The sequence below is a fragment of the Oncorhynchus gorbuscha genome, linkage group LG01 (assembly GCF_021184085.1).
Source record: "Oncorhynchus gorbuscha isolate QuinsamMale2020 ecotype Even-year linkage group LG01, OgorEven_v1.0, whole genome shotgun sequence".
Classification (NCBI taxonomy): Eukaryota; Metazoa; Chordata; class Actinopteri; order Salmoniformes; family Salmonidae; genus Oncorhynchus; species Oncorhynchus gorbuscha.
The window spans coordinates 55,379,920-55,404,014 of NC_060173.1; the positions used below are offsets into that span (position 1 = coordinate 55,379,920).

Sequence of the window (24,095 nt, forward strand, 5' to 3'; positions counted from 1 at the left end):
TTTTTCCTAGCCACCGTGCTTCTACACCTGCATTGCTTGCTGATTGAGGTTTTAGGCTGGGTTTCTGTACAGCACTTTGAGATATCAGCTGATGTAAGAAGGGATATATAAATACATTTGATTTGATTCTAGAGCTTAAGTCGGTGAGTTGTGGCTCTAGGTTCTCAGGCCGAGAAACAGCCTCGTCCATTTGCAATAACTTCAATTAATTTTGAACGTTGTGAAAATGACAACATTTTTAAAAAGTTCCAAAATCAGAGCCTTAAGTTTGTCCGATAGCTCTTTCATGGACCCCGTAGCAACGCAGTCGTTGCTGAACGACCTTAATCAATCCGAAACTCAGTTGCCTCAGCAAGGTCTACACAATGTCAGAACAGACTCGCAGCACGAATATAACCATGTTTTTGAAGGTTTATGGTTTCAACAGAAGGCACTATGAATTTAGGGCCAGCTCTGAAATATGTGAATCCTGGCTATTAAAAAGAGTTGGACAAAGTGAGTTGTCAATATGACTTTGACTGACTTGATGACAGTATAATATATTGGCATTGCACATTTTATATTGCAAATGGACAGTGTACATTTGCAATGTATATACCATCACCAAATGGACAGGCTGAAATCAACACGAGCGATGGAGACGAGTGATGGACAGGAACCACTATCACTGCTCGGCCATCCAGAGTTCAACGAGCCAAGTCAATTGAGCATTTCTACAGTATATTAGAGCATGTCCAATTCGTGTTGGTAAATGTCCATTGTAAGACATTGCAAATGGACAGCCGTGCACCTGGCAATTGAACGGGTTACCAGGAGCGTATTTTTAATATGGCTCTAAATGGTTTCGGGGGGGGTACTTGGGGTCCATGGCCAGGTAGGGAGCACCCCCCACCCAGGTCGAACCAACAGGGGCAAACTTTAAAAAACATTTTAAACAAGGAGAATGTGTGCGCCTAAATTGAAAAATGTAAGCACAAAGACATTTGGGAGCACAATTAAAAATATGGGGTAATAAAGCTGGAATCTATCAAATTTGTCTAGGTGCAAAATTCCAGGTCACACAGCAAAACATTTAGGCTATATGCAAGTAAAATGGTTGCACTGTAGAGCCCTGTGGATATAGATTTCACACACACCCATGTGGGCACACCAAACAGACACCTTGGCCACCAAGATGGTGAAGCAAAATGTACTTAAGATACATGAACACTGCCTGGGACTGTCCCCCCCCCCCTCCCTTGTTGATTTACCAATCACATAACTGTGAACACAATTCCATTTCAGCACTCTGCTCAGTTATCTAAGTGTTCTTTATGAACTACAAGGTTGAGTAGAGATTTGAATCAATGTTTTTAAAAGAAAAAGTGATGTGCATAAATGTTTTATAGAAGAATGCTATGAAAAATAACATTAGCTATGTGCTATTGGAGCTGACGGGGCAATAGTCAAGGTGGACCATTAACTTCCTGTCCCTCATATCATGCCAGCTTTCCCTCTAAACACCAGGCCTGAAGGAGCTAATTCAAAGCTTTAAACTTCCCCATTATCCATTCAAAAGAAACACATTTGGACAAAATGGTTTTCATAAAACTATATATATATATATTCATTCTGTTCTGTATTTTCTATGATGTATTGTTTGCATATCGTTGTATTTTACCTTTGTGGGACTATCAGTGTTTTGTTACTTGCAATGGTTTGTTTTTTGAGGATCCAAGGAAGAGTAGCTGCAAAATCTAATGAAGATACAAATAAACAAATAAACTAAATCAGTAGTAAAACCTACAGTAGTGTGAAAAGGCACTAGAGACCCCCATTATATCATGTTTCAACTAGAAAAAGAGACCAATCTAACCGTGCACGCCCTCTAGGTCCATCCATGTCCTCCCTAAAGGCTTCCGGACATTCTCTTTGACGAGCCCAGCCAGGCAGCACCAGCAAGCTGTCACAGAAGCCCGAGGGGGGAAATGAAAGCTCAAAGCAAGAGTTCCACTTCTCCAGCCAGTGAGAGGGGGTAGTCAAGTCAGGCTCTTCAAGAATACAAAAAGCTACTGATGAGCAGAGCTAAAAAGGACAGGATGCCACAGTCCTCCTCTTGCAAAGCCCAGGCTTTCGAAGACAAACTGGTGAGTGTCAGGGCTCCTACACTATTAAAACAGCTAAAAGCTGAGTAGAAAGCCAACTTGTAATTGTTAAAAAAAGAAATTGCACAGTGTTGCTGTATTGTGTTTTCACCATGTAGTTCTTTCATTCTCATCTCTGTTTCTGTGTATCAGTTGATTCGTTTAACTGGTAAATCCAAGAATGTCACAATATTGGCCTGGATCTTTTAGAAATCGCACGTAAAAAGCATTTCCTCTGGTTGCAGGTGGTGTTTAAAGGAGGTGGGCCTCAATATCTAAATCAGATTATCAGTACATTTTAAAGTGCTCTAAATAGTATGATCTTTGTGTTTTTTCCTAGATAAATATCAATTGTATAATTATATATATATATATATATATATATATATCATCTTCTCTGGGAATCCAGGGTTCCTGGTGGTATTTTGAGTAGAGCCAGACTGGTATTATTGGCCCATTTGTTGTCTTTTACCCGACTATGTGCATGTCGGGTAAAAGACAACAAATGGGCCAATAATACCAGTCTGCCTCTACTCAAAATACCACCAGGAACCCTGGACTCCCAGAGAAGATGAAGGCATGCTATTATCATGATCCAAAAGAGCCCAACAACCAGGATTCAATAAAGGACCACTACAAATTGAGATACTCAAGGACACCGAATATGCTCTCAGACTCACCCATAGGCCCATTAAATTACAATGTTATTGAGGGACTAAAAACAGGTGTTTGTGCATGGCTAAACTATTCAAAATGTAACCTACCTCTAGAATAACTGTCTGGTTCATCAAAACTTCACAGTTCATTAAACCTTCACAGTTCAAACTTGAACATGCACCAAGAGTTGGACCCATTACTGACCTGTTACGTCAAGATGGGTACCTTTTCTAATTAATGTGAACTAAGTGCATGAATGGATTCCTAAAAAAGTATTCTATGGACCCTGTGTGTCACCAACCCAAAATGTTCTACTTCGAAGAAATGTTTTGGCACAGGCAAATTCTGTGAATCAAGAGGATACACGCAAATATTTACACATTGTAGAGGATTCAGTATGTTGTTCCTCAAATGGTGGTTCTGCTGGGTTACACATGTTGCAATAAAAGCAAAAAGTGTCCATCCTCACAGTCATTTTCTTACGGATCCTCGCTCCATCTGCAGAAAAGCAAAAATGACTGCTTGCTCTAGGAACAGGTCACAGCCTTCCCATACACTCTGCCCAGTCTGTTGAGTCTCCTTAAAAGGCTAAGATAGACAAATGAAAGCGCAGAAACTTGACTGTACCTGACAGTAGTAGTTAGGATCATATTCAGTGAGTTCCTTGGTTCACATGGAGAGGGGTGACTGGCTATATGCTGTAACAAGGGCCAGAGGAGATCAATATCAAGCGAGTAGACATGAGAGACTGGCCAAGTTTGAAAGCTATACGAACCACCAGTGACCGAACTCATATTAGAGCCTGACCGATAAGTTCTGGGTCTGATAGATTTTTTTGGGGGGCGGGGGAACAAAACCATCTGATAGTGGTACATCTTCAGAGCTACTGTTTTACAGCATGAAAATTGCCATCCAGCAGTAACCCCCCAAAAAAATATATATGCTTCGAAATGTTGATTTCTTACATTGCGACAATAATGGTACAGCATGAGAATGGCCACATGTTCAGATAAGCAAGAGATAGTCAATTTAATATAATTTCACCCAATAATCGTCCGCTATCCGTAAAGTCTCTAGACAGATGGATTGCCTCCCACAATGTACCAATGCTCCATGTTTGTAGAAGTGGTAGGCAGCAGCAGGCTCGTAAGCATTCATTCAAACAGCACTTTCCTGCATTTGCCAGCAGCTCGTCGCTGTGCTTCAAGCATTGCACTGTTTATGACTTCAAGCCTATCAACTTCCGAGATAAGGCTAACAATACTAAAGTACCTATTAGAACAGCCAATAGTCAAAGGTAAATGAAATACAAATGGTAGAGAGAGAAATAGTCCTATAATAACTACAACCTAAAACTTCTTACCTGGGAATATTGAAGACTCATGTTAAAAAGAACCACCAGCTTTCATATGTTCTCATGTTCTGAGCAAGGAACTTAAACGTTGGCTTTTTTTACATGGCACATATTGCACTTTTACCTTCTCCAACACTTTGTTTTTACATGATTTAAACCAAATTGAAAATGTTTCATTATTTATTTGAGGCTAAATTGATTTTATTGATGTACTATATTAAGATAAAATAATTCAGTATTGTTGTAATTATCATTAATATACATCTAAAAAAATAATGCAGATGAATCGGTATCGGCTTTTTTTGGTCCTCCAATAAATCGCCATTGAAAAATCATAATCGGTCGACACGTGCCAGTTGGTCCGTGCATGCTTTGAGTACACGCCCTGGTAATCAGTCTAGCCCCACAGCCTTGAGGAATGTTCACCTGTTTAAAAGGTCTTGCTCATATCGGCTTTCCAAAAGGAAAACGACCCTAAGCACACAGCCAAGACAACGCAGGCGTGGTTTCGGGAAAAGTCTCAATGTCCTTGAGTGACCCATCCAGAGCCCAATCAGATGTCTCTGGAGAGACCTGTAAATAGTGACACTCCGCATCCAACCTGAGAGCTTGAGGGTCTGCAGAGAAGAATGGTTAAAACTCCAAATACAGGCATGCCAAGCTTGTAGCGTCGTACCCAAGAAGACTCGAGGATGTGATCGCTGCCAAAGGGGGCTTCATCAAAGCACCGAGTAAAGGGCCTGAATACTTATGTAAATGTGATATTAAAGTTGTAGAAAAAGGTGTCTGAATACTTTCCGAATGCACCGTAGTTACACTTTCCTACTCATTATTGCTGCAGTGCTTGTTGTAGTGCTGACTGGAAATAGGAAGAACATATATTTTATGGCTTATACAAAAAAAAAGAACTTGAACGCACTCATAAAAACATTTCTTTGCTGTATTCGTGGACAGTCTAGTCATGGTTGTAAAAATCTCAGTATAAACTTTGCTGTAGCTTTCTTATATGCCTGCTACATTACTGCAGACACGGTCATCGGAGCCATCCGAGTGGCCAGTGGTAGGCCTATAGTGTACTTGATTGATCTCTGTGCCAACCTGAAATGCAGTGTTTTTACCGTCAGACACATTAAATGGTTCAAAATGGCAACAGTTTGCGTTCCTGGAGCGCAAGCCAGCTGAATCGGGTGCGCCTTCCGCAAAAGCCAGAGAGAATTTAAAAAAAAATAGGAACTCAAAGCGTCATTGTTCCATTATTATTTTTTACAGAAATGTTTGCCGATCAACTAGGAATGCATTGGAGATCAACCAGTTGATCGTGAGCAACAGGTTGGTGACCACTGTTCTAGAAAAGTTGATTGAAGTACAATCTGTTGCTTCTCTCAGTGGGCTGATATTTCAGCATGTCAGTCTCGGGGCTACTGCACACACAAAGCTTAGCAGGAACATTGCCTGTAAGTAAGCATTTCACTGTTAGTCTCCACCTGTTGTTTACAAAGCATGTGACAAAAAAAAAAAATGGCATAAATGCATTTTTGGTCATTTAGAAAATTCAGCATTTTTATATAAAACCACAAATCGAAATGCTCAAACAACGGACCTAAACTAAAAACTGTCTAGGGTACTGACAAACAGCCAGGCAGGTGTTATAAATGTCCCAGATGTTTTTAAAGGGGAAGTTCACCCAAAAACACATCTTTCCATACACAAACAAGGTACAAGATGTAGTGAATTGATGTTGGCTTCAGCTGAAAGCTAGCAAGGAAAGCCATCAGTATCTTTTTCCCATTGTGTGCAGTGTTCTAACCTGTACTCGACATCGTTTTGGGAACAGTCAGAAATTAACAGTTTCAACATTTCTACATGCCATGTTGCATTATTCAAGTTTGTTAACTTCTGTGCAGCATAAGTGGCAATGCAGTACAGACTCCCAGTGAGATCAGTGGTTCCTCATGGCAGGCTACAGCTAGCAATGAGTAAGCAGCACAGGCAGGCAAGGCGGCATGAACGGTGTACTCTCACTATAAAAGGATCAGCTGTGCTGATAGACTTGATCCTCTCAAAATCAGTAGACGCCACAAGAAACCGTTTTGAAGAACTACAGAAACGTTGGTATACCGTGCATCACTACTAGGATATACAGGCCAGAATCTAAAAGAAACCAGCCAGGACTTATAGTATTGCCAAATGTATGAGCTGTTAAATTTAGAAATGTTAAAGGTGATTCATATGTAACATGATTATTGCTGAGGCACTTCCGACATTAGCCATATGTGGAGAGTGCCATCCTATTCCGTTCAGTCCCATTTGGCACAAGTCGATCCTAACAGGAAGTCTCGTGCGTCATTCTTTCTATCCCCCACTCGCTCTTTCTTCCTGTTAAGCTTCCTGGGAGCCGACTGACTGCCTGCCCCCTCCCCCAACATACACACACACACAAAGTATCCCCACAACAGCAGCATCACTCCAGTGGAAATGTTTTTAACAGCTGCCTATAAGTGAAGTTCCACCATACTAGCAGGCCCCCAGAGGCCTCCTGTTACAACCGGACACAACCAGACCGAGGTTCTAATAACCCAGCCTACAGGCGTTCAGCCCTCCACCATGGCTGGGCCCGCAGAGGAAACGAAGTCCCCAGATAAGACTTACTGCCTGCCGGCCAGATGAGCCACGGGGAATGGGAAATGGGATTAGGGCCTGGAAAGTGTAAAAGGCATCATTAGCAACAGGCTGGAAAAAGGGACATCAGCCTTTATAGCATACCAGCTCATTTTTATGCTGTGGATAAATGTTAATCATATGAACAAATACCACTCTAGCAATATATAGCCTATCATTATATAATCAGTTCCCTGCCATAGATATATTGACCTGTACTAGCCATATTGTTGTTGTGTGGCATGGGATGTGTGGGCTAAGTGCATCAATGCAAATATAAAGCGTGTGCACAAACCATTGCTTTTGAGATTCTTGCCCTCATTTAATTTAACTAGGCAAGTCATTTAAGAACAAATCCTTATTTACAATGACAACCAACTGTTCGTAGGCTAACTGCCCTGTTCAGGGGCAGAACGAAGATTTTTACCTTTTCAGCTCGGGGATTCGAACTCGCAACATTACGGTTACTGGACCAATACTTTAACCACTAGGCTACCTGCCGCCCCTTATACTGTTCGTTTGTAATGCTATAGCATTTGATAGACTGTCTACATTCGCGGAAATCAAGTTTCAATTGTGTTTTTCAATAGCTATAATACATCATAAACAATCCATTGTAATATTTTGAGTTGTCCTGTTAGAAGCATCGCCAAAGTATGCGACTATGTAAAGGCCTGCGCCATAAATGTATACAATGTTTGTAATTGGGATGCCTGCGTCGCAACAATTTAACCATTTAATAGCATAACTTGCAACGGTGTAGGTAGCCTACAGAGTCAGACATTAAGGCCGTTGTAATTACATTTTCCCTTTAAGGTCTGAACTGCAGGGTGCCGTGATCAGGACACCGCGGAGTCGGCGGGTGATGGCTCGTTAAACGTACCTGAATCCAGGGATGGGAGTGGGCGCTGTACTCCTAATTATACATTGAGAACAATTAAATACTGCTAGATTTTAATTAAAACTTCAATTGTCTTCAGCAATGCATTCTAGGCTAGCTAATGCTAAAGCAAACCGTTGGATTCGACAACACTTCCGGTTACTCACGCCAATGCGTGGCGTTCTATTTTCATGGAATCCAATGGCCTGCTACAGTAACGGTAGGCTCGTATTAACAGTAAATTATTGGGCTAGCATACTGTACCACACCATTCAGACTAGAGAGAAAAAAATGAACGAAAGTCGGATTCTGGCTATGGTAGGCTACCTGGAATGCAACTTACTTGACACACAACAATAGGATTTCTTACCGCGGTATAGATGATCAAATATTTTGCATCGTTTTCAAAATTACCTGTTCTTCCTCCGCTGACAAACTGGCTGCCATTCTTCAGTCTCGTTCTTGAGATTTTGACAGCTTAATTCTTTAACTTGGTGGCCTTTTTTCCCTTATTTTTCGTAAAGGTAAACGACGACAGTTCTATCCTCGTACCGGGCAGTACATCAACCGGTTTTGCCTAGGTTACTGGCATTTCACAAAACTGAAATGTTCCTCATATAGAAATGGAAAGCTTATCCGGTTTTTGTTCGCCTGGCCTGTTTGAGTCGAATAAGAAATTATATGGAATCTTCCATCAAAATACTCATGCATGAGCGAAAATCGCTGTTGTGTCAAATCTTCTCGAGTACTGAAGAAATTAGTCCTCAACAGTTTGGGGTTCCTCTGGGACGAATCACAGTTGATCGAATTTGACCCATTTGTCCAGCCAGTAAAGTCACCCACCTTTGCTAAGAATCAAGAGTAAAGTCAAAAGGCATGGTGTTCAATCTTTTATTCTCTACGTACGTCGCCTGGACTACTATTCTGCCAGCAGCACTAAATGACGTCACTTTTCTATGGTAATGAGGTACCTTCAAAATAAAAGCCTGTATTTCAAAACATTGCGAGGTTGATAACTCATTCAAAAGATTGGTGTTTATAACCAACATTTAAGAAGGAATTTATGTGTGTGTATGTGTATATATACACGTGTTAAAAAAAAAAACATTATATACAGACCACTAATTGAAAAATACTATGTTCAGGCTGGTATGTTGACAATATTGGAGTTATAGTGAACATAAATAGTGTCTATTGCGATGATTGAGTTGATTGAATTTTACAATAAAATGTATTTAAAGCGCCCTTTTTACATCAGGAGATGTCACAAAGTGCTTATCCAAAAACCCAGCTTAAAACCCCAAACAGCAAGCAATGCAGATGTAGAAGCATGGTGTCAAGAAAATTCCCTAGAAAAGGCAGGAACTTAAAAATAAACAGATGAAGCAGGCTCTGAGGGGTGTCCAGTCCTCTGCTGGATGTGCCAGGTGGAGATTATAAGAGTACATGGCCAATATGTTCTTCAAGATGTTCAAACGATCATAGATGACCAGCAGGGTCAAATAATGGTTGTAGAGGGTGCAACAGGTCAGCACCACAGGTGTAAATGTCAGTTGGCTTTTCATAGCCAAGTATTCAGAGGTCGAGACAGCAGGTGCAGTAGAGAGTAGAGAGGGAGACAGAGAAGGTCGAAAACAGCAGGTCTGGGACAAGGTAGCACGTCCGGTGAACAGGTCAGGGTTCCATAGCACATTCTTGATCAGCAGCACGACCAGGTGGACTGGGGACGGGGACAGCCAGGAGTCATCAGGCCAGGTAGACCTGAGGCATGGCCCTAGGGCTCAGGTCCTCCGGGAGGAGAGAAAGAGAGAGAGAGAGAGGGGGGAGAATTAGAGGGAGTACACAAAGACCGCTACTTCGATGTAGACAAGAAGGACAGATAGGACAGACTGACCATAGCCCTCCAAGTGGGGTTGGGGGTACTCAGTAGGGTCTGTAGAATCTATAAATGGTTTATTTCATGGGCCACTGAGGTCTAAATATATAGCAGCACAATACACACTCAATTCTCAAAAAAACGAATGAATATCATCCAGGATATTAGTATATAACATAATGACGCTTTCAGAACAGCAATTATTTACAAGTAATAAATAGGGAAGCACAGATATTACATTTTTTGTCCAATACCCAATTTCCAATATTTTCCCTGCCCAAAAACCTGATAACCGATATTTAACATTTTTGCGGCCTTTTAAGCATTCTAGTATAGTTAAATAGTTGGAAAACACACACACACACAAACACCAAAAAGTTAGTTTGTTGGCATTTAAGATATGTCCCCATTACCAGTAAAACATAATCAACACATACAGTGGGGCAAAAAAGTAGTTAGTCAGCAACCAATTGTGCAAGTTCTCCCACTTAAAAAGGTGAGAGGGGCCTGTAATTTTCATCATAGATACACTTCAACTATGACAGACAAAATGAGAAAATAAATCCAGAAAATCACATTGTAGGATTTTTAATGAATTTATTTGCAAATTATGGTGGAAAATAAGTATTTGGTCACCTACAAACAAGCAAGATTTCTGGCTCTCACAGACCTGTAACTTTTTCTTTAAGAGGCTCCTCTGTCTTCCACTCGTTACCTGTATTAATGGCACCTGTTTGAACTTGTTATCAGTATAAAAGACACCTGTCCACAACCTCAAACAGTCACACTCCAAACGCCACTATTGGGAGACTAGTCAGGATTGAGGAAAAAGACAAACAGAGCAAAACACAGAGATCCTTGATGAAAATCTGCTCCAAAGCGCTCAGGACCTCAGACTGGGGAGAAGGTTCACCTTCCAACAGGACCTTAAGCACACAGCCAGGACAGCGCAGGAGAGGCTTTGGTCTCTGAAAGTCCTTGAGTGGCCCAGCCAGAGCCAGGACTTGAATCGAACATCTCTGGAGAGGCCTGTAAATGGCTGTGCAGCAACACTCCCCATCCAACCTGACAGAGCGAGAGGATCTGCAGAGATGGATGGGAGAAACTCCCCAAATACAGGTGTGCCAAGCTTGTATCATACCCAAGAAGATGCTGTAATTGCTGCAAAGGTGCTTCAACAAAGTACTGAGTAAAGGGTCTGAACTTGTGTAAGTGTGGTATTTTATGTTTAATAAATTAGCAAGAATTTCTAAACGGGTTCTTGCTTTGTCATTATGAGGTATTGAGGGGGGGAGTACTTTCAGACGGCACTGTGTTGCTTAGCAGTTAGCAGTATACAGTAAAGTCATAGGCCTATTAAACTTTTTTCAAAAACAAGAGTATGTACCAGTTATATTGTGGTGATTATCAAGGTCAATGACGTTATTTTCTGTACAGTTTTAAAATGCATTACAAGAGATCGTCTGCTGTATTCTTCAAGCGTAAAAGTTTTCAACTAATTTCCACTCTAACTCATAAAATAGTCTCTCATGCCATTGTGATAATGTATTCACATTGCACTCTGTCTTTAGAGAACAATCACACATTTACACCACAACGACTACCGTCTGACAGTTTTCTAAAATGGGGGCACCGATGTCAAAAAAATCATAGTTTAGTGTCACATTTACCACAAATCCATGCATTGCCAGAGACTCATGCCAGGTATTTCTGAATTGGAAGTAGTGTATCCACTCTTTCATACTGGCTACAGGAATCAATCACAAGATCTAAAGTAATGCAACTACTACTACATGTTGCATATATATGGCTATAACTTTCCAATGCGACTAAGTTCATTGGCCCTATAACATGCTTAAAACCCCACCAGTTGTGGGATGTTCTAGGCACATTTGGCATAACTGCTTTGCTGTCACAAAACCGACTGTAACTCTCTTCTGGCCTGTCTACCTTCACAAGTAATGCAATAGGAGCATGGATGACATTAGGGCTGACATTAGAGCTTGACCATTGAAAGCCGTTAGCAGTAATACAGTCATTTGTCATGTGGCCAGCGACACACTGTACTATTCAGTGCCCCATGAAATGACACCATACATACACTGAGTGTACCAAACATTAGGAACAACTTTCTAATATCGGTCAGTCTGTCATGGAAAGAGCAGGTGTTTCTAATGTGTTGTATACTTAGTGTAGATACTCCCAACCCCACTTTTACATTGGCAAAGAGTTTTTAAAACTTTCTATAAGCAAATATGTCATTTATAGGCTTACAGTGTATTGCGTTGGGACCACTGGAAAGGGTGGAGTAAAAAGTGCTGCTGGGTATGTAGACCTAAGTCCCCCAATAAATACAACATATATAGATTCCACAGGCCCTACTGAGTAATCCTAACCCCACATTTACGTTGGGACATAGAGTAGTTCTTTCTCAATAAGCCAATATGTAATTTTTACACACTGCATTCAATTCCAGTTGGTGGAGTAAGGAGTCATTAGCATTCTGTATTAAACCTGTTGCCCAGCACATTAGACCAATTTAAGTTTTGTAGACAGTATTGAGTAATTCCAATGACATATATTGGTATATGTGGCACTGTCATAGGATGCCACCTTTCCAACATGTCAGTTTGTCAAATGTCTGCCCTTCTAGAGCTGCTCTGGTCAACTGTAAGTGCTGTTATTGTGAAGTGGAAACCTCTAGGAGCAACAATGGCTGAAGTGGTAAGCCACACATGCTCACAGAAAGGGGACCACCGAGTGCTGAAGCGCATAGAGTGTAAAAATCATTTGTCCTCGGTTACAAAACTCACTACCGAGTTCCAAACTGCCTCTGGAAACAACGTCAGCACAAGAACTGTTGGTCGAGCAGCTGCACACAAGCCTAAGATCATTATGCGCAATGCCAAGCGTAAGCTGGGTCTCGACCCCGCCTGTGCAACTGGGTACTGGACTTGCTGACGGGCCGCCCCCAGGTGGTGAGGGTAGGCAACAACATCTCCACCCCGCTGATCCTCAACACTGGGGCCCCACAAGGGTGCGTTCTGAGCCCTCTCCCGTACTCCCTGTTCACCCACGACTGCGTGGCCACGCACGCGTCCAACTCAATCATCAAGTTTGCGGACGACACAACAGTGGTAGGCTTGATTACCGACAACGACGAGACGGCCTACAGGGAGGAGTTGAGGGCCCTGGAGTGTGGTGTCAGGAAAATAACCTCACACTCAACGTCAACAAAACTAAGGAGATGATTGTGGACTTCAGGAAACAGCAGAGGGAACACCCCCCTATCCACATCGATGGAACAGTAGTGGAGAGTGTAGTAAGTTTTAAGTTCCTCGGCATACACATCACAGACAAACTGAATTGGTCCACCCACACAGACAGCATCGTGAAGAAGGCGCAGCAGCGCCTCTTCAACCTCAGGAGGCTGAAGAAATTTGGCTTGTCACCAAAAGCACTCACAAACTTCTACAGATGCACAATCGAGAGCATCCTGTCGGGCTGTATCACCGCCTGGTACGGCAACTGCTCCGCCCACAACCGTAAGGCTCTCCAGAGGGTAGTGAGGTCTGCACAACGCATCACCGGGGGCAAACTACCTGCCCTCCAGGACACCTACACCACCCGATGTCACAGGAAGGCCATAAAGATCATCAAGGACAACAACCACCCGAGCCACTGCCTGTTCACCCCGCTATCATCCAGAAGGCGAGGTCATACAGGTGCATCAAAGCTGGGACCGAGAGACTGAAAAACAGCTTCTATCTCAAGGCCATCAGACTGTTAAACAGCCACCACTAACATTGAGTGGCTGCTGCCAACACACTGACTCAACTCCAGCCACTTTAATAATGGGAATTGATGGGAAATTATGTAAAATATATCACTAGCCACTTTAAACAATGCTACTTAATATAATGTTTACATACCCTACATTATTCATCTCATATGTATACGTATATACTGTACTCTATATCATCTACTGCATCCTTATGTAATACATGTATCACTCGCCACTTTAACTATGCCACTTTGTTTACATACTCATCTCATATGTATATACTGCACTCAATACCACCTACTGTATCTTGCCTATGCCGCTCTGTACCATCACTCATTCATATATCTTTATGTACATATTCTTTATCCCCTTACACTTGTGTCTATAAGGCAGTAGTTTTGGAATTGTTAGCTAGATTACTTGTTGGTTATTACTGCATTGTCGGAACTAGAAGCACAAGCATTTCGCTACACTCGGACTAACATCTGCTAACCATGTGTATGTGACAAATAAAATTTGATTTGATTTGATTTGAAGCTGGAGTGATGTAAAGCTCGCCTCCATTGGACTCTGGAGCAGTCGAAACGCGTTCTCTGAATCACACTTCACCATCTGGCATTCCGACAGACAAATCTGGGTTTGTCGGATGCCAGGAGAACACTACCTGCCCGAATGCACAGTGCCAAATGTTAAGTTTGGTGGAGGAATAATGGTCTGGGGCTGTTTTTCACGGTTCGGGCTAGGCCCCTTAGTTTCGGTGAAGGGAAATCTTAACGCTACAGCATACAATGACATTCTAGATGATTCTGTGCCTCCAACTTTGTGGCAACAGTTATGTTTCAGCATGACAATGCCTCTGTGCACAAACAAGGTCCACACAGAAGTGGTTTGTTGAGATCGGTGTGGAAGAACTTGACTGGCTGCACAGAGCTTTGACCTCAACCCCATTGAACACATTTGGGATGAATCGGATCCAACTGCAAGCTTAATCGCCCAACATCAGTGCCCAACCTCACTAATGCTCGTGGCTGGATGGAAGCAAGTCCCCACAGCTATGTTCCAACATTTAGTGAAAATCCTTCCCAGGAGAGTGGAGGCTGTTATAGCAGCGAAGGGGGGACCAACTCCTTATTAATTCTCATGATTTTGGAATGAGGTGTTCGACGAGCAGGTGTCGTTGTTGTGTATTTATCGGAATATCCTGCTGCCAGGAAAACGGGAATGTCGCCTAGTGAGGCACAGACTCTTAGATATAGCAACTCAAACCTCATGTGGCAACAAGGAAGGACAGTTAAACTGGCCTTCTTTCATTAATAAAAATTGAATAGGAAAATCACAATTTTGTTTCTTGCACACACCTTGATGTGAATTCAATGCATAATGAATTACAGTTTGACCAACAATTTAGTTCCTGGAACAGCAGGGACTGTGAGGGGACACACACACACAAACACGTACACTAACACTCACACTCACTTTATACTTTTAGTTGTGTTGTTTGTATTATTATTTTGTTGTTGTATTGTTTATCGTTGAATTTGACATTTGTGTGACTGTCCTTGTCTATCAGTGTATCAGTTACTAGTCATGATTTGTGTTTTGTGTGGACCCCAGGAAGAATAGCTGCTGCTTCGTCAAAAGCTAATGGGGATCCGAATAAACCAATTAGATGAAACCAGCTGATAATGATTCAAACATTGCAATGAGTTATTTTCCGCTCTGTTTAATAAAACCTTTAAACTCCTAGAATTAAAAAGATATTGGAAACTTTAACATTCTAGTCAAAAGATAGCCTACCTATACAATTGGATTAAAGAGCATTTAGGTACAAATTTTCTTTGTGACCATCACTACCAGTCAGTAGGAAGATGTCTACATGTAGGCCTAGGCCAATATGCTTGAATTGAGCGATCCATTGCATTTAGAAGTCAAGAGACAGGCCCCACATTCTCCCATGTAGTGGAAAGCAATGCATTTTGGGAAACTGCAATGAAGGATCCCAAATTGTCAGATAGAACACATGGAAGCCTTAAAGGGCAGTTCTGCGACTTTTCAACCTCATATTTATTATTTCCAACACAAAACCAGTGTCTGCATACAGTACCATTCAAATGTCGACACACACCTACTCATTCCATTTTTTTTCATTTAAAATAAAAACTATTTTCTACATTGTACAATAGTAGTGAAGACGTCAGAACAATGAAATAACCCATATGGAATCATGTTGTAACCAAAAAAAGTGTTAAACAAATCAAAATATATTTTATATTTGAGATTCTTCAAAGTAGCTACCCTTTGCCTTGATGACAGCTTTGCACACTCTTGGCATTCTCTCAACCAGCTTCACACTGGAATGCTTTTCCAACGTTCTTGAAGGTGTTTCCACATATGCTGAACACTTGTTGTCTGCTTTTCCCTTATTCTGCGGTCCAACTCATCCCAAACGGGTTGAGGTTGGGTGATTGTGGAGGTCCATCTGATGCAGCACTTCATTACTCACCTTAAATAAAATATTTGGATTTGTTTTACACTTTTTTGGTTACTACATGATTCCATATGTGTTATTTCATAGTTTAAGTCTTCACTTATTTTTTATTTTTTCTCCACCTTTATTTAACCAGGTAGGTTAGTTGAGAACAAGTTCTCATTTACAACTGCGACCTGGCCAAGATAAAGCAAAGCAGTGCAACACAAACAACAACACTAATTCTCTCTTTCTTTCTCTCTCTCGGAGGACCTGAGCCCTAGGACCGTGCCCCAGGACTACCTGACATGATGGCTCCTTGCTGTCCCCAGTCCACCTGACTGTGCTGCTGCTCCAGTTTCAACTGTTCTGCCTTATTATTATTCGACCATGCTGGTCATTTATGAACATTTGAACATCTTGGTCATGTTCTGTTATAATCTCTACCCGGCACAGCCAGAAGAGGACTGGCCACCCCACATAGCCCGGTTCCTCTCTAGGTTTCTTCCTAGGTTTTGGCCTTTCTAGGGAGTTTTTCCTAGCCACCGTGCTTTTACACCTGCATTGTTTGCTGTTTGGGGTTTTAGGCTGGGTTTCTGTACAGCACTTTGAGATATCAGCTGATGTACGAAGGGCTATATAAATACATTTGATTTGATTTGAACACAGAGTTACACATTGAATAAACAAACACTCAGTCAATAATACAATCGAAAAAGTCTATATACAGTGTGTGCAAATGAGGTAGGATAAGGGAGGCAATAAATAGGTGGTGAAATAGTGGCGAAATAATAGATGTGCAGAAGATGAATGTGCAAGTAGAGATACTAGGGCGCAGAGGAGCAAAAATAAATAAATAAATAACAGTATAGGGATGAGGTATTTGGATGGGCTATTTACAGATGTGCTATGTAAAGATGCAGTGATCTGTGAGCTGCTCTGACAGCTTTTGCTTTAAAGTTAGTGAGGGAGATATGAGTCTCCAGCTTCAGTGATTTTTGCAGTTCGTTCCAGTCATTGGCAGCAGAGAACTGGAAGGAAAGGCGGCCAAAGGTGGAATTGGCTTTGGGGGTGACCATTGAAATATACCTGCTGGAGCGCATGCTACGGGTGGGTGCTGCTATGGTGATCAGTGAGTTGAGATAAGGCGGGGCTTTACCTAGCAAAGACTTGTAGATTACCTGGAGCCAGTGGGTTTGGCGATGAATATGAAACGAGGGCCAGCCAACGAGAGCATACAGGTCGCAGTGGTGGGTAGTATATGGGGCTTTAGTGACAAAACGGATTGCACTGTGATAGACTGCATCCAATTTGCTGGGTAGAGTTTTGGAGGCTATTTTGTAAATGACATCTCCGAAGTTAAGGATCGGTAGGATAGTCAGTTTTACGAGAGTATGTTTGGCAGCATCAGTGAAGGATGCTTTGTTGCGAAATAGGAAGCCGATTCTAGATGTAATTTTTGATTGGAGATGCTTAATGTGAGTCTGGAAGGAGAGTTTACAGGCTACAATGTAGAAAATAGTCAAAAGAAAGTAATAAAGAAAAACCTTGGAATGAGTAGGTGTCCAATCTTTTGCCTTGTACTGTATGTGAAAATGGCACGTTTCTATGATCTGTAGTTAAAAAGAAGAAAATATGTGATTTTCAAAACCTGCAACACGTTTCTAGCCAGATAGAGGATATTTGTGTACTCCCAACATCACCTCAAATCTCATCGTTTTTGAAAATCACCTTTAAAAATGTTTTAACTTTTGGTGATGTCATCGGGTAGAACCCACATGAAAAATACTATAATACACTATGGTCTAAATACCATAGTAGTCCTATGTTTATATACTATAGGATTCGTATTGTTTTTGCAGACTTTTCTCTGGTATTCACTGTAGTGTTTTTGCAGACACGACTAATATATTATCGTATTCACTGTAGTGTTTTTGTGGACATGACTGTAGTATTCACTGTAGTGTTTTTGCAGACACGACTAATATATTATAGTATTCACTGTAGTGTTTTTGCAGACACGACTAATATATTATAGTATTCACTATAGTGTTTTTGCAGACACGACTAATATATTATAGTATTCACTGTAGTGTTTTTGCAGACAGGACTAATATATTATAGTATTCACTGTAGTGTTTTTGCAGACACGACTAATATATTATAGTATTCACTGTAGTGTTTTTGTCGACATGACTGTAGTATTCACTGTAGTGGTTTTGGAGACACGACTAATATATTATAGTATTCACTGTAGTGTTTTTGCAGACACGACTAATATATTATAGTATTCACTGTAGTGTTTTTGCAGACACAACTAATATATTATAGTATTCACTGTAGTGTTTTTGTGGACATGACTGTAGTATACTGTAGTTTTTACACAGACATGACTAGTATACTATAGTATTCCCTGTAGAGTTTTTGTGGACTTTACTGTAGTATAGTATTCACTGTAGTGTTTTTGCGGACATGACTGTAGTATTCACTGTAGTGTTTTTGCCGACATGGCAAGTACACTATAGTATTTACTGTAGTGTTTTTGCAGACATGTCTGTAGTATACTGTAGTATTTACTGTACTAGTGTTTTTGCAGACATGACTGTAGTATACTATAGTATTCACTGTAGTGTTTTTGCGGCCATCACTAGTATGCTATAGTATTCACTGTAGTGTTTTTGCGGACATGATGGTAAAACCAGCCAACTAGTGTGAGCTAAAATGGCACAACTACCAGACTTCTCCAGTTACTGTTTTATGAGGGGAACACTTCAACCAGAACATAAGAAAAAGGTTTGTGACAGGCCACCTATTGAGTTGGGTCAGCAGTTTTGAGCAATCCAATGGACCAGACAAAACCTTAGCAAAAATATAAAAATTGTATTGGAGGGCACTGCCAATCAACTTCCTGGACCTCAAACCAGCAACATCTCTACAAACAAACGGACATTATTGCAGTGGCTTTACACAATGAACATCTTGAATGTTGTCCCACATGAATAAACTCACTGGTTAAACTGAACACATACCATTAAGAACAATCAACCACACCCCAAACATCTCTTCAAGAAAGCATGGTCACAAAATGGTTGCTCACAGAAATAAAGCAACAGCAACAGCAACAGCACCACTGCCATACAGCCTATACACCCAAAGGACCTTTCAGGTACTACACTTTCCCCTGAACATGGCCACAGGGTGCTTTATTACATTTCCTGTATATCCTCCCCTAGCAAGGGTGCCCAGGGAAACACTGACCAAAACTTTGGTTTCTAACCTGTCACACAATATTGTTCAGTTGCATGATTGTAACTGATTGATGTTTAGGTGAGGTTATGGTGATGCCCATCTACTATGGGACTCCACAGGTAGCCTACTGGTTAGAGTGTTGGGCCAGTGAATGAAAGGTTGCTAGACTGAATCCCCGAGCTGACAAGGTAAATATCTGGCGTTCTGCCCCTGAACAAGGCAGTTAACCCACTATTCCTAGGCCGTCATTGTAAATAAGAATTTGTTCTTAACTGACTTGCCTGGTTAAATAAAAATTAGGAGCAGGCAGCGATGCAGTTCAGTTTAAGAGTCTTTATAGATTCAGGTAATGGAGATACAGGGAATGATTGACAGTTGTTGACTTGAGACTCTATTTGATTTCAAACTTGGTTGGCTTGGTATATAGTATGGTTTATCCAAAAGGAGACACGGAAAGTTGCAAATAATAGCGGCAATAACAGCAATTAACGTACATCATTAATTGGCTGTAAATGGTAGGGATGGGAAACCGAGATTTCTGAAAGCTTCAGTGCTTTCCCCAAATTGTGCCATAAAATTGGTGCATTACCTGTTCACAATGCACATTCGTGACATCTGCTGGTTAGCAATAAATAGCCGTGTGTGATTATCAGAGACGTTTTTTTCCTCTCCACTGTTTTCATAAAAAATTCTGTGGCACAACGGTAACTTGTTGGCTTTAGTAGCCTATGATAATTTTGAATACCAGGTTTGCCTTTGACAATAAGTTGACTATTTTAATAAAAACAGAATCTATGGCATTATTTTGCATGCTTCAGACAAACTTATACTATACTAAATACAACTATGTATTTGAACAACAGTGCAGAAAGTGTGGTTTCACATTTGAATTTTTTTTGTAAATAGTGTGTCTAACTGTATTCGACCTCTTACCCTAATTTCCCTGAATGTTCCCTACTCTACCTGCTAAGCTACCTGTCAGGTGAAACTACTGTACAAAATTCTAACTACATTTGTAAGTACGGTGTCCAGTAGAGGTCTGTGTTTGAAAGCAGTTTAGAATCAAAGAAAGCACCGGAACCATGGCGAAATCAGTGGGATCTCGCATTTTGCAACACACGGTTTGAAAAAGCATGTAAACAAACAATGCTTGGCACACCTATATTTGGGGAGTTTCTCCCATTCTTCTCTGAAGATCTTCCCAAGCTCTCTCAGGTTGGATGGGGAGCGTCGCTGCACAGCTATGTTCAGGTCTCTCAAGAGATGTTCGATCTGGTTCAAGTTCGGGCTCTGGCTGGGCCACTCAAGGACATTCAGAAACTTGTCCTGAAGCCACTCCAGCATTGTCTTGGCTGTGTGCTTAGGGTCTTAGGGTCATTGTCCTGTTGGAAGGTGAATCTTCGCCCCCAGTCTGAGGTCCTGAGCGCTCTATAGCAGGTTTTCATCAAGGATCTGTACTCTGTACTTTGCTCCATTCATCTTTCCCTTGATCCTTACTAGTCTCCCAGTACCTTCCGCTGAGAAACATCCCCACAGAATGATGCTTTCACCACCACGCTACACCGTAGGGATGGTGCAGGGTTTCATCCAGATGTGACGCTTGGCCTTCAGGCCGACCAGAGAATCGAGTTTCTCATGGTCTGAGAGTCCTTTAGGTGCTTTTAGGCAAACTCCAAGCGGGCTACCATTTACTGAAGAGTGTCTTCCGTCTGACCACTCTGCGGTAAAGGCCTGATTGGTGGATCGCTGCAGAGTTGGTTGTCCTTCTGGAAGTTTCTCCCATCTCAATAGAGGAACTCTGGAGCTCTGTCAGAGTTACCATTGGTTTCTTGGTCTCCTCCTTGATCAAGGACTTCTCCCCCGATTGCTCAGTTTGGCCGGACATCCAGCTGTAGGAAGAGTCTTGGTGGTTCCAAATTTCTTCCATTTAAGATGGATGGAGGCCACTGTGTTCTTTGGAACCGTCAATGCTGCAGACATTTTTTGATACCCTTTATACCAGATCTGTGCCTCGACACAATCCTGTCTCTGAGCTCTCTACGGACAATTCCGAATACATGTATTCGGACAACGCCGAATACAACAGGTGTAGACCTTACAGTGAAATGCTTACTTATGAGCCCATAACCTACAATGCAGTTTAAAAATAAAAATAAAAATGTGAATAAGAATGGCTGGGTTTTTGCTATGACATTCACTGTCAACTATAAGACCTTATAAAGACAGGTGTGTGCCTTTCCAAATCACGTCCAATCAATTTAATTTACTAAAGGTGGACTCCAATCAAGTTGTGAAACATCAAGGACGATCAATGGAAACAGGATGCACCTGAGCTCAATTTCGAGTCTCATAGCAAAGGGTCTGAGTGAGTGTTTTCTATTTAAAATAAATGTGCAAACATTTCTAAAAACCTGTTTTAAACTTTGTCATTATGTGGTATGCGGTGTAGATAGATTTTTAAAAATTTAATCCATTTTAGAATAAGGCTGTAACATAACAAAATGTGTAAAAAGCGAAGGCTCTGAATACTTTCCGAATCCACTACGGTTGTGGACTGTTTATATATCATGTTGTGAGCTACATAGTTGGTTTTGCTGTTTTTCTTATTCACACTTTACAGTAATGACAGTCACTTTATCCTTCTTGTTTTAGTTTGTCATATACTCTTTGGAGGCTAGATCATCAAGACATTTACCTAACCTTGTGTTGTGTTGTGTAGTGGCCTTTCACTGAGGACTTTTCTGCTATGGTAGGTACATGGGGGAGAACGGCTGTCCAGCTGTAGACAATGAGGGTAGACCCTTGAGACATTTACCTAATCAACAGAACACAAGGTTGTACATGGTCATGTGCACTGGCCTTTCAATGGAGACCTTCCTGCTTTGGTACATGGGTGAGTGTCCAGCTGTAGACAATAAGGACAGACCCCCAAGACATTAACCTCATCTACATAGCTCATGTACAAAGCAGTTCAAATTTACAGAGTGACTGATTCAGAACAGTAACATTTTACAAAAAAAACAGACAATATATTTACAGACCTTTGAAATATTTATTTAGGAAAATAGTGCAATGTAAAACAATGTAATACACAGGTGAAAAGTGTGATGAAAGGGGCAATAAGAGAAAAAAAAGTAAAACCCCACTAGCATGTGAATGAGGAAATAAGTCAAAAATAAACATTTTTTTAAAACCCAGTAAATTACTCATCACCCTAATGTGTGAATAAGAAAAGCACACAACGCCATTTTTTCGATGGTCCTGTGGTACATTGTCATGTCCCTGACTAACGGGACACATTGATCAACAGCAAAATACACCATACATGACTGCTGATGTTTCTGTAGCTCCTGCTGACTTTTCTTTGTTTCATCCACCCGCTGCATAATGTCAGTGTCCAAAGGATCCTTAGCAGTCTTCCTCTTACGGCCAATGGAGCTGGGTCAGGGCGATGGGGCCGATGTTGATGGAGTTGCAGGGCCGAGAGCACCTGGACGGTACGTTGAGTGTTGGTGCGAAGGGCCTGGGAGGTGAGGAACTATGCCGGGTAGATGATGAACCAAAGGGCGATTAACCACCTGTAGATGGACCCTATGGACTCAGCTTTGTCTCTAGGCAGTCCAAAACACCATCCCCCTCCAACACAAAGTAGATGGAGAATACATTGCAAGCAATCTCAAAACATCTCCATGGGCTCCTTTTGAGTTAAAATGCTTACTCAAAAGAACAGATTTCCTAAACATCTCGATCTATTTAGCACACACGCGCCAGATTGGATGGCCTCCGTTTTACTGGATCTTGACCAATTGTGCTATTTTGTGTGTTTTTGCGCAGATCCTAACTTTTGTTTTTTCCTAACGTTTCAGACATTGTTTCATAATAAAAGATCTTCTGGACATCAAAACAGAGATTAATAACCTCGATTCGGATGAGGACTTCTATTTCAACAAATTGGAAGCAAAGGACATAATGCTCATCCCAGAGCAGGCCCAAATCCCTGAACCTCGGAGGAGGTGGAGCTATAGAAGTCACCGTGCGGGATATCTAACAAGACTGCGATGGAGAGTGGATAAGTCGCCATTACCTCCCGTTCTATTGGCGAACGTGCAATCATTGGAAAATAAACTGGATGAGCTCTGTTCGAGACAATCCTATCAACAAGAACTATAATATCCTATGTTTCACCAAGCTGAACAAGTACATGGAACATATAAATCTATCTGATTTTTCTATATTTCGGCAGTACAGAACAGCTGCGTCCAGTAAGTTGAGTGGAGGGGGGTGTGTGTCTCTGTCATCGAGAGTTGGTGCGCAATCTCTAATAATAAGGAAGTCTCGAGCTCTTGATCACCTGAGCTAGAATACCTCATGATAAGCTGTAGACCACACTATTTACCAAGAGAGTTTATCTATTTTTCGTAGACATCTATTTACTACCACACACAGATGCTGGCACTAAGACCGCGCTCAACGAGCTGTATATGGCCATAAGCAAACAAGAAAATACTCACCTAGTGGCTCGGGAATTTAATGCAGGGAAACTGAAACCTATTTTACTTCATGTCTCCTGTGCAACTAGAGGCAAAAACAACCTATAGATCACCTCTACTCTACAGACAGAGACATACAAAGTTCTCCCTTGCCCTCCATTTGGCAAATCTGACCATAACTCCATCCTCTGAATTCATGTTTAAAAGCAGGAGGTACCTTTGATGTGCTCAATAAAAAAGTGGTCAGATGAAGTGGATGTTAATGTACAGGACTGCTTCGCTAGCACAGATTGGAATATGTTCCCTGATTCATCAGTTGGCAGTTTACCACATCAGTCACCGGCGTCATTAATAAGTGCATCAATGACCAGAAGCCATGGATTACAGGCAACATCCGCACTGAGCTAAAGACTAGAATTGCCGCTTTCAAAGAGCAGGAATCAAATCCGTCCGCTTGTAAAAAATCTGGTTACTCCTTCTGACGAACCGCCAAAAAGGCAAAGCATCAACACGGGACTAAGATTGAATCCTACTACACCGGCTCTGATGCTCGTCGG

At 41.5% G+C, this 24,095-nt stretch overlaps 1 protein-coding gene across 2 annotated transcripts in view; it reads right to left on the reverse strand.

Annotated features, from left to right (window-relative positions):
• Positions 1 to 8,600, reverse strand: part of ptpn9a (protein tyrosine phosphatase non-receptor type 9a) — a 40,938-nt gene extending 32,338 nt beyond the window's left edge. Inside the window, exon 1 of one of the 2 annotated variants that reach the window (XM_046357350.1) lies at positions 8,087 to 8,600. In XM_046357350.1, coding sequence (XP_046213306.1) covers positions 8,087 to 8,119 — 33 coding nt within the window. In that variant the 5' untranslated portion in view covers positions 8,120 to 8,600. Of the gene's footprint in view, positions 1 to 7,675; positions 7,813 to 8,086 lie in introns of those variants that run through there. The other variant, XM_046357360.1, reaches the window with a different exon arrangement.
• Between the last annotated feature and the right edge of the window lie 15,495 nt (positions 8,601 to 24,095).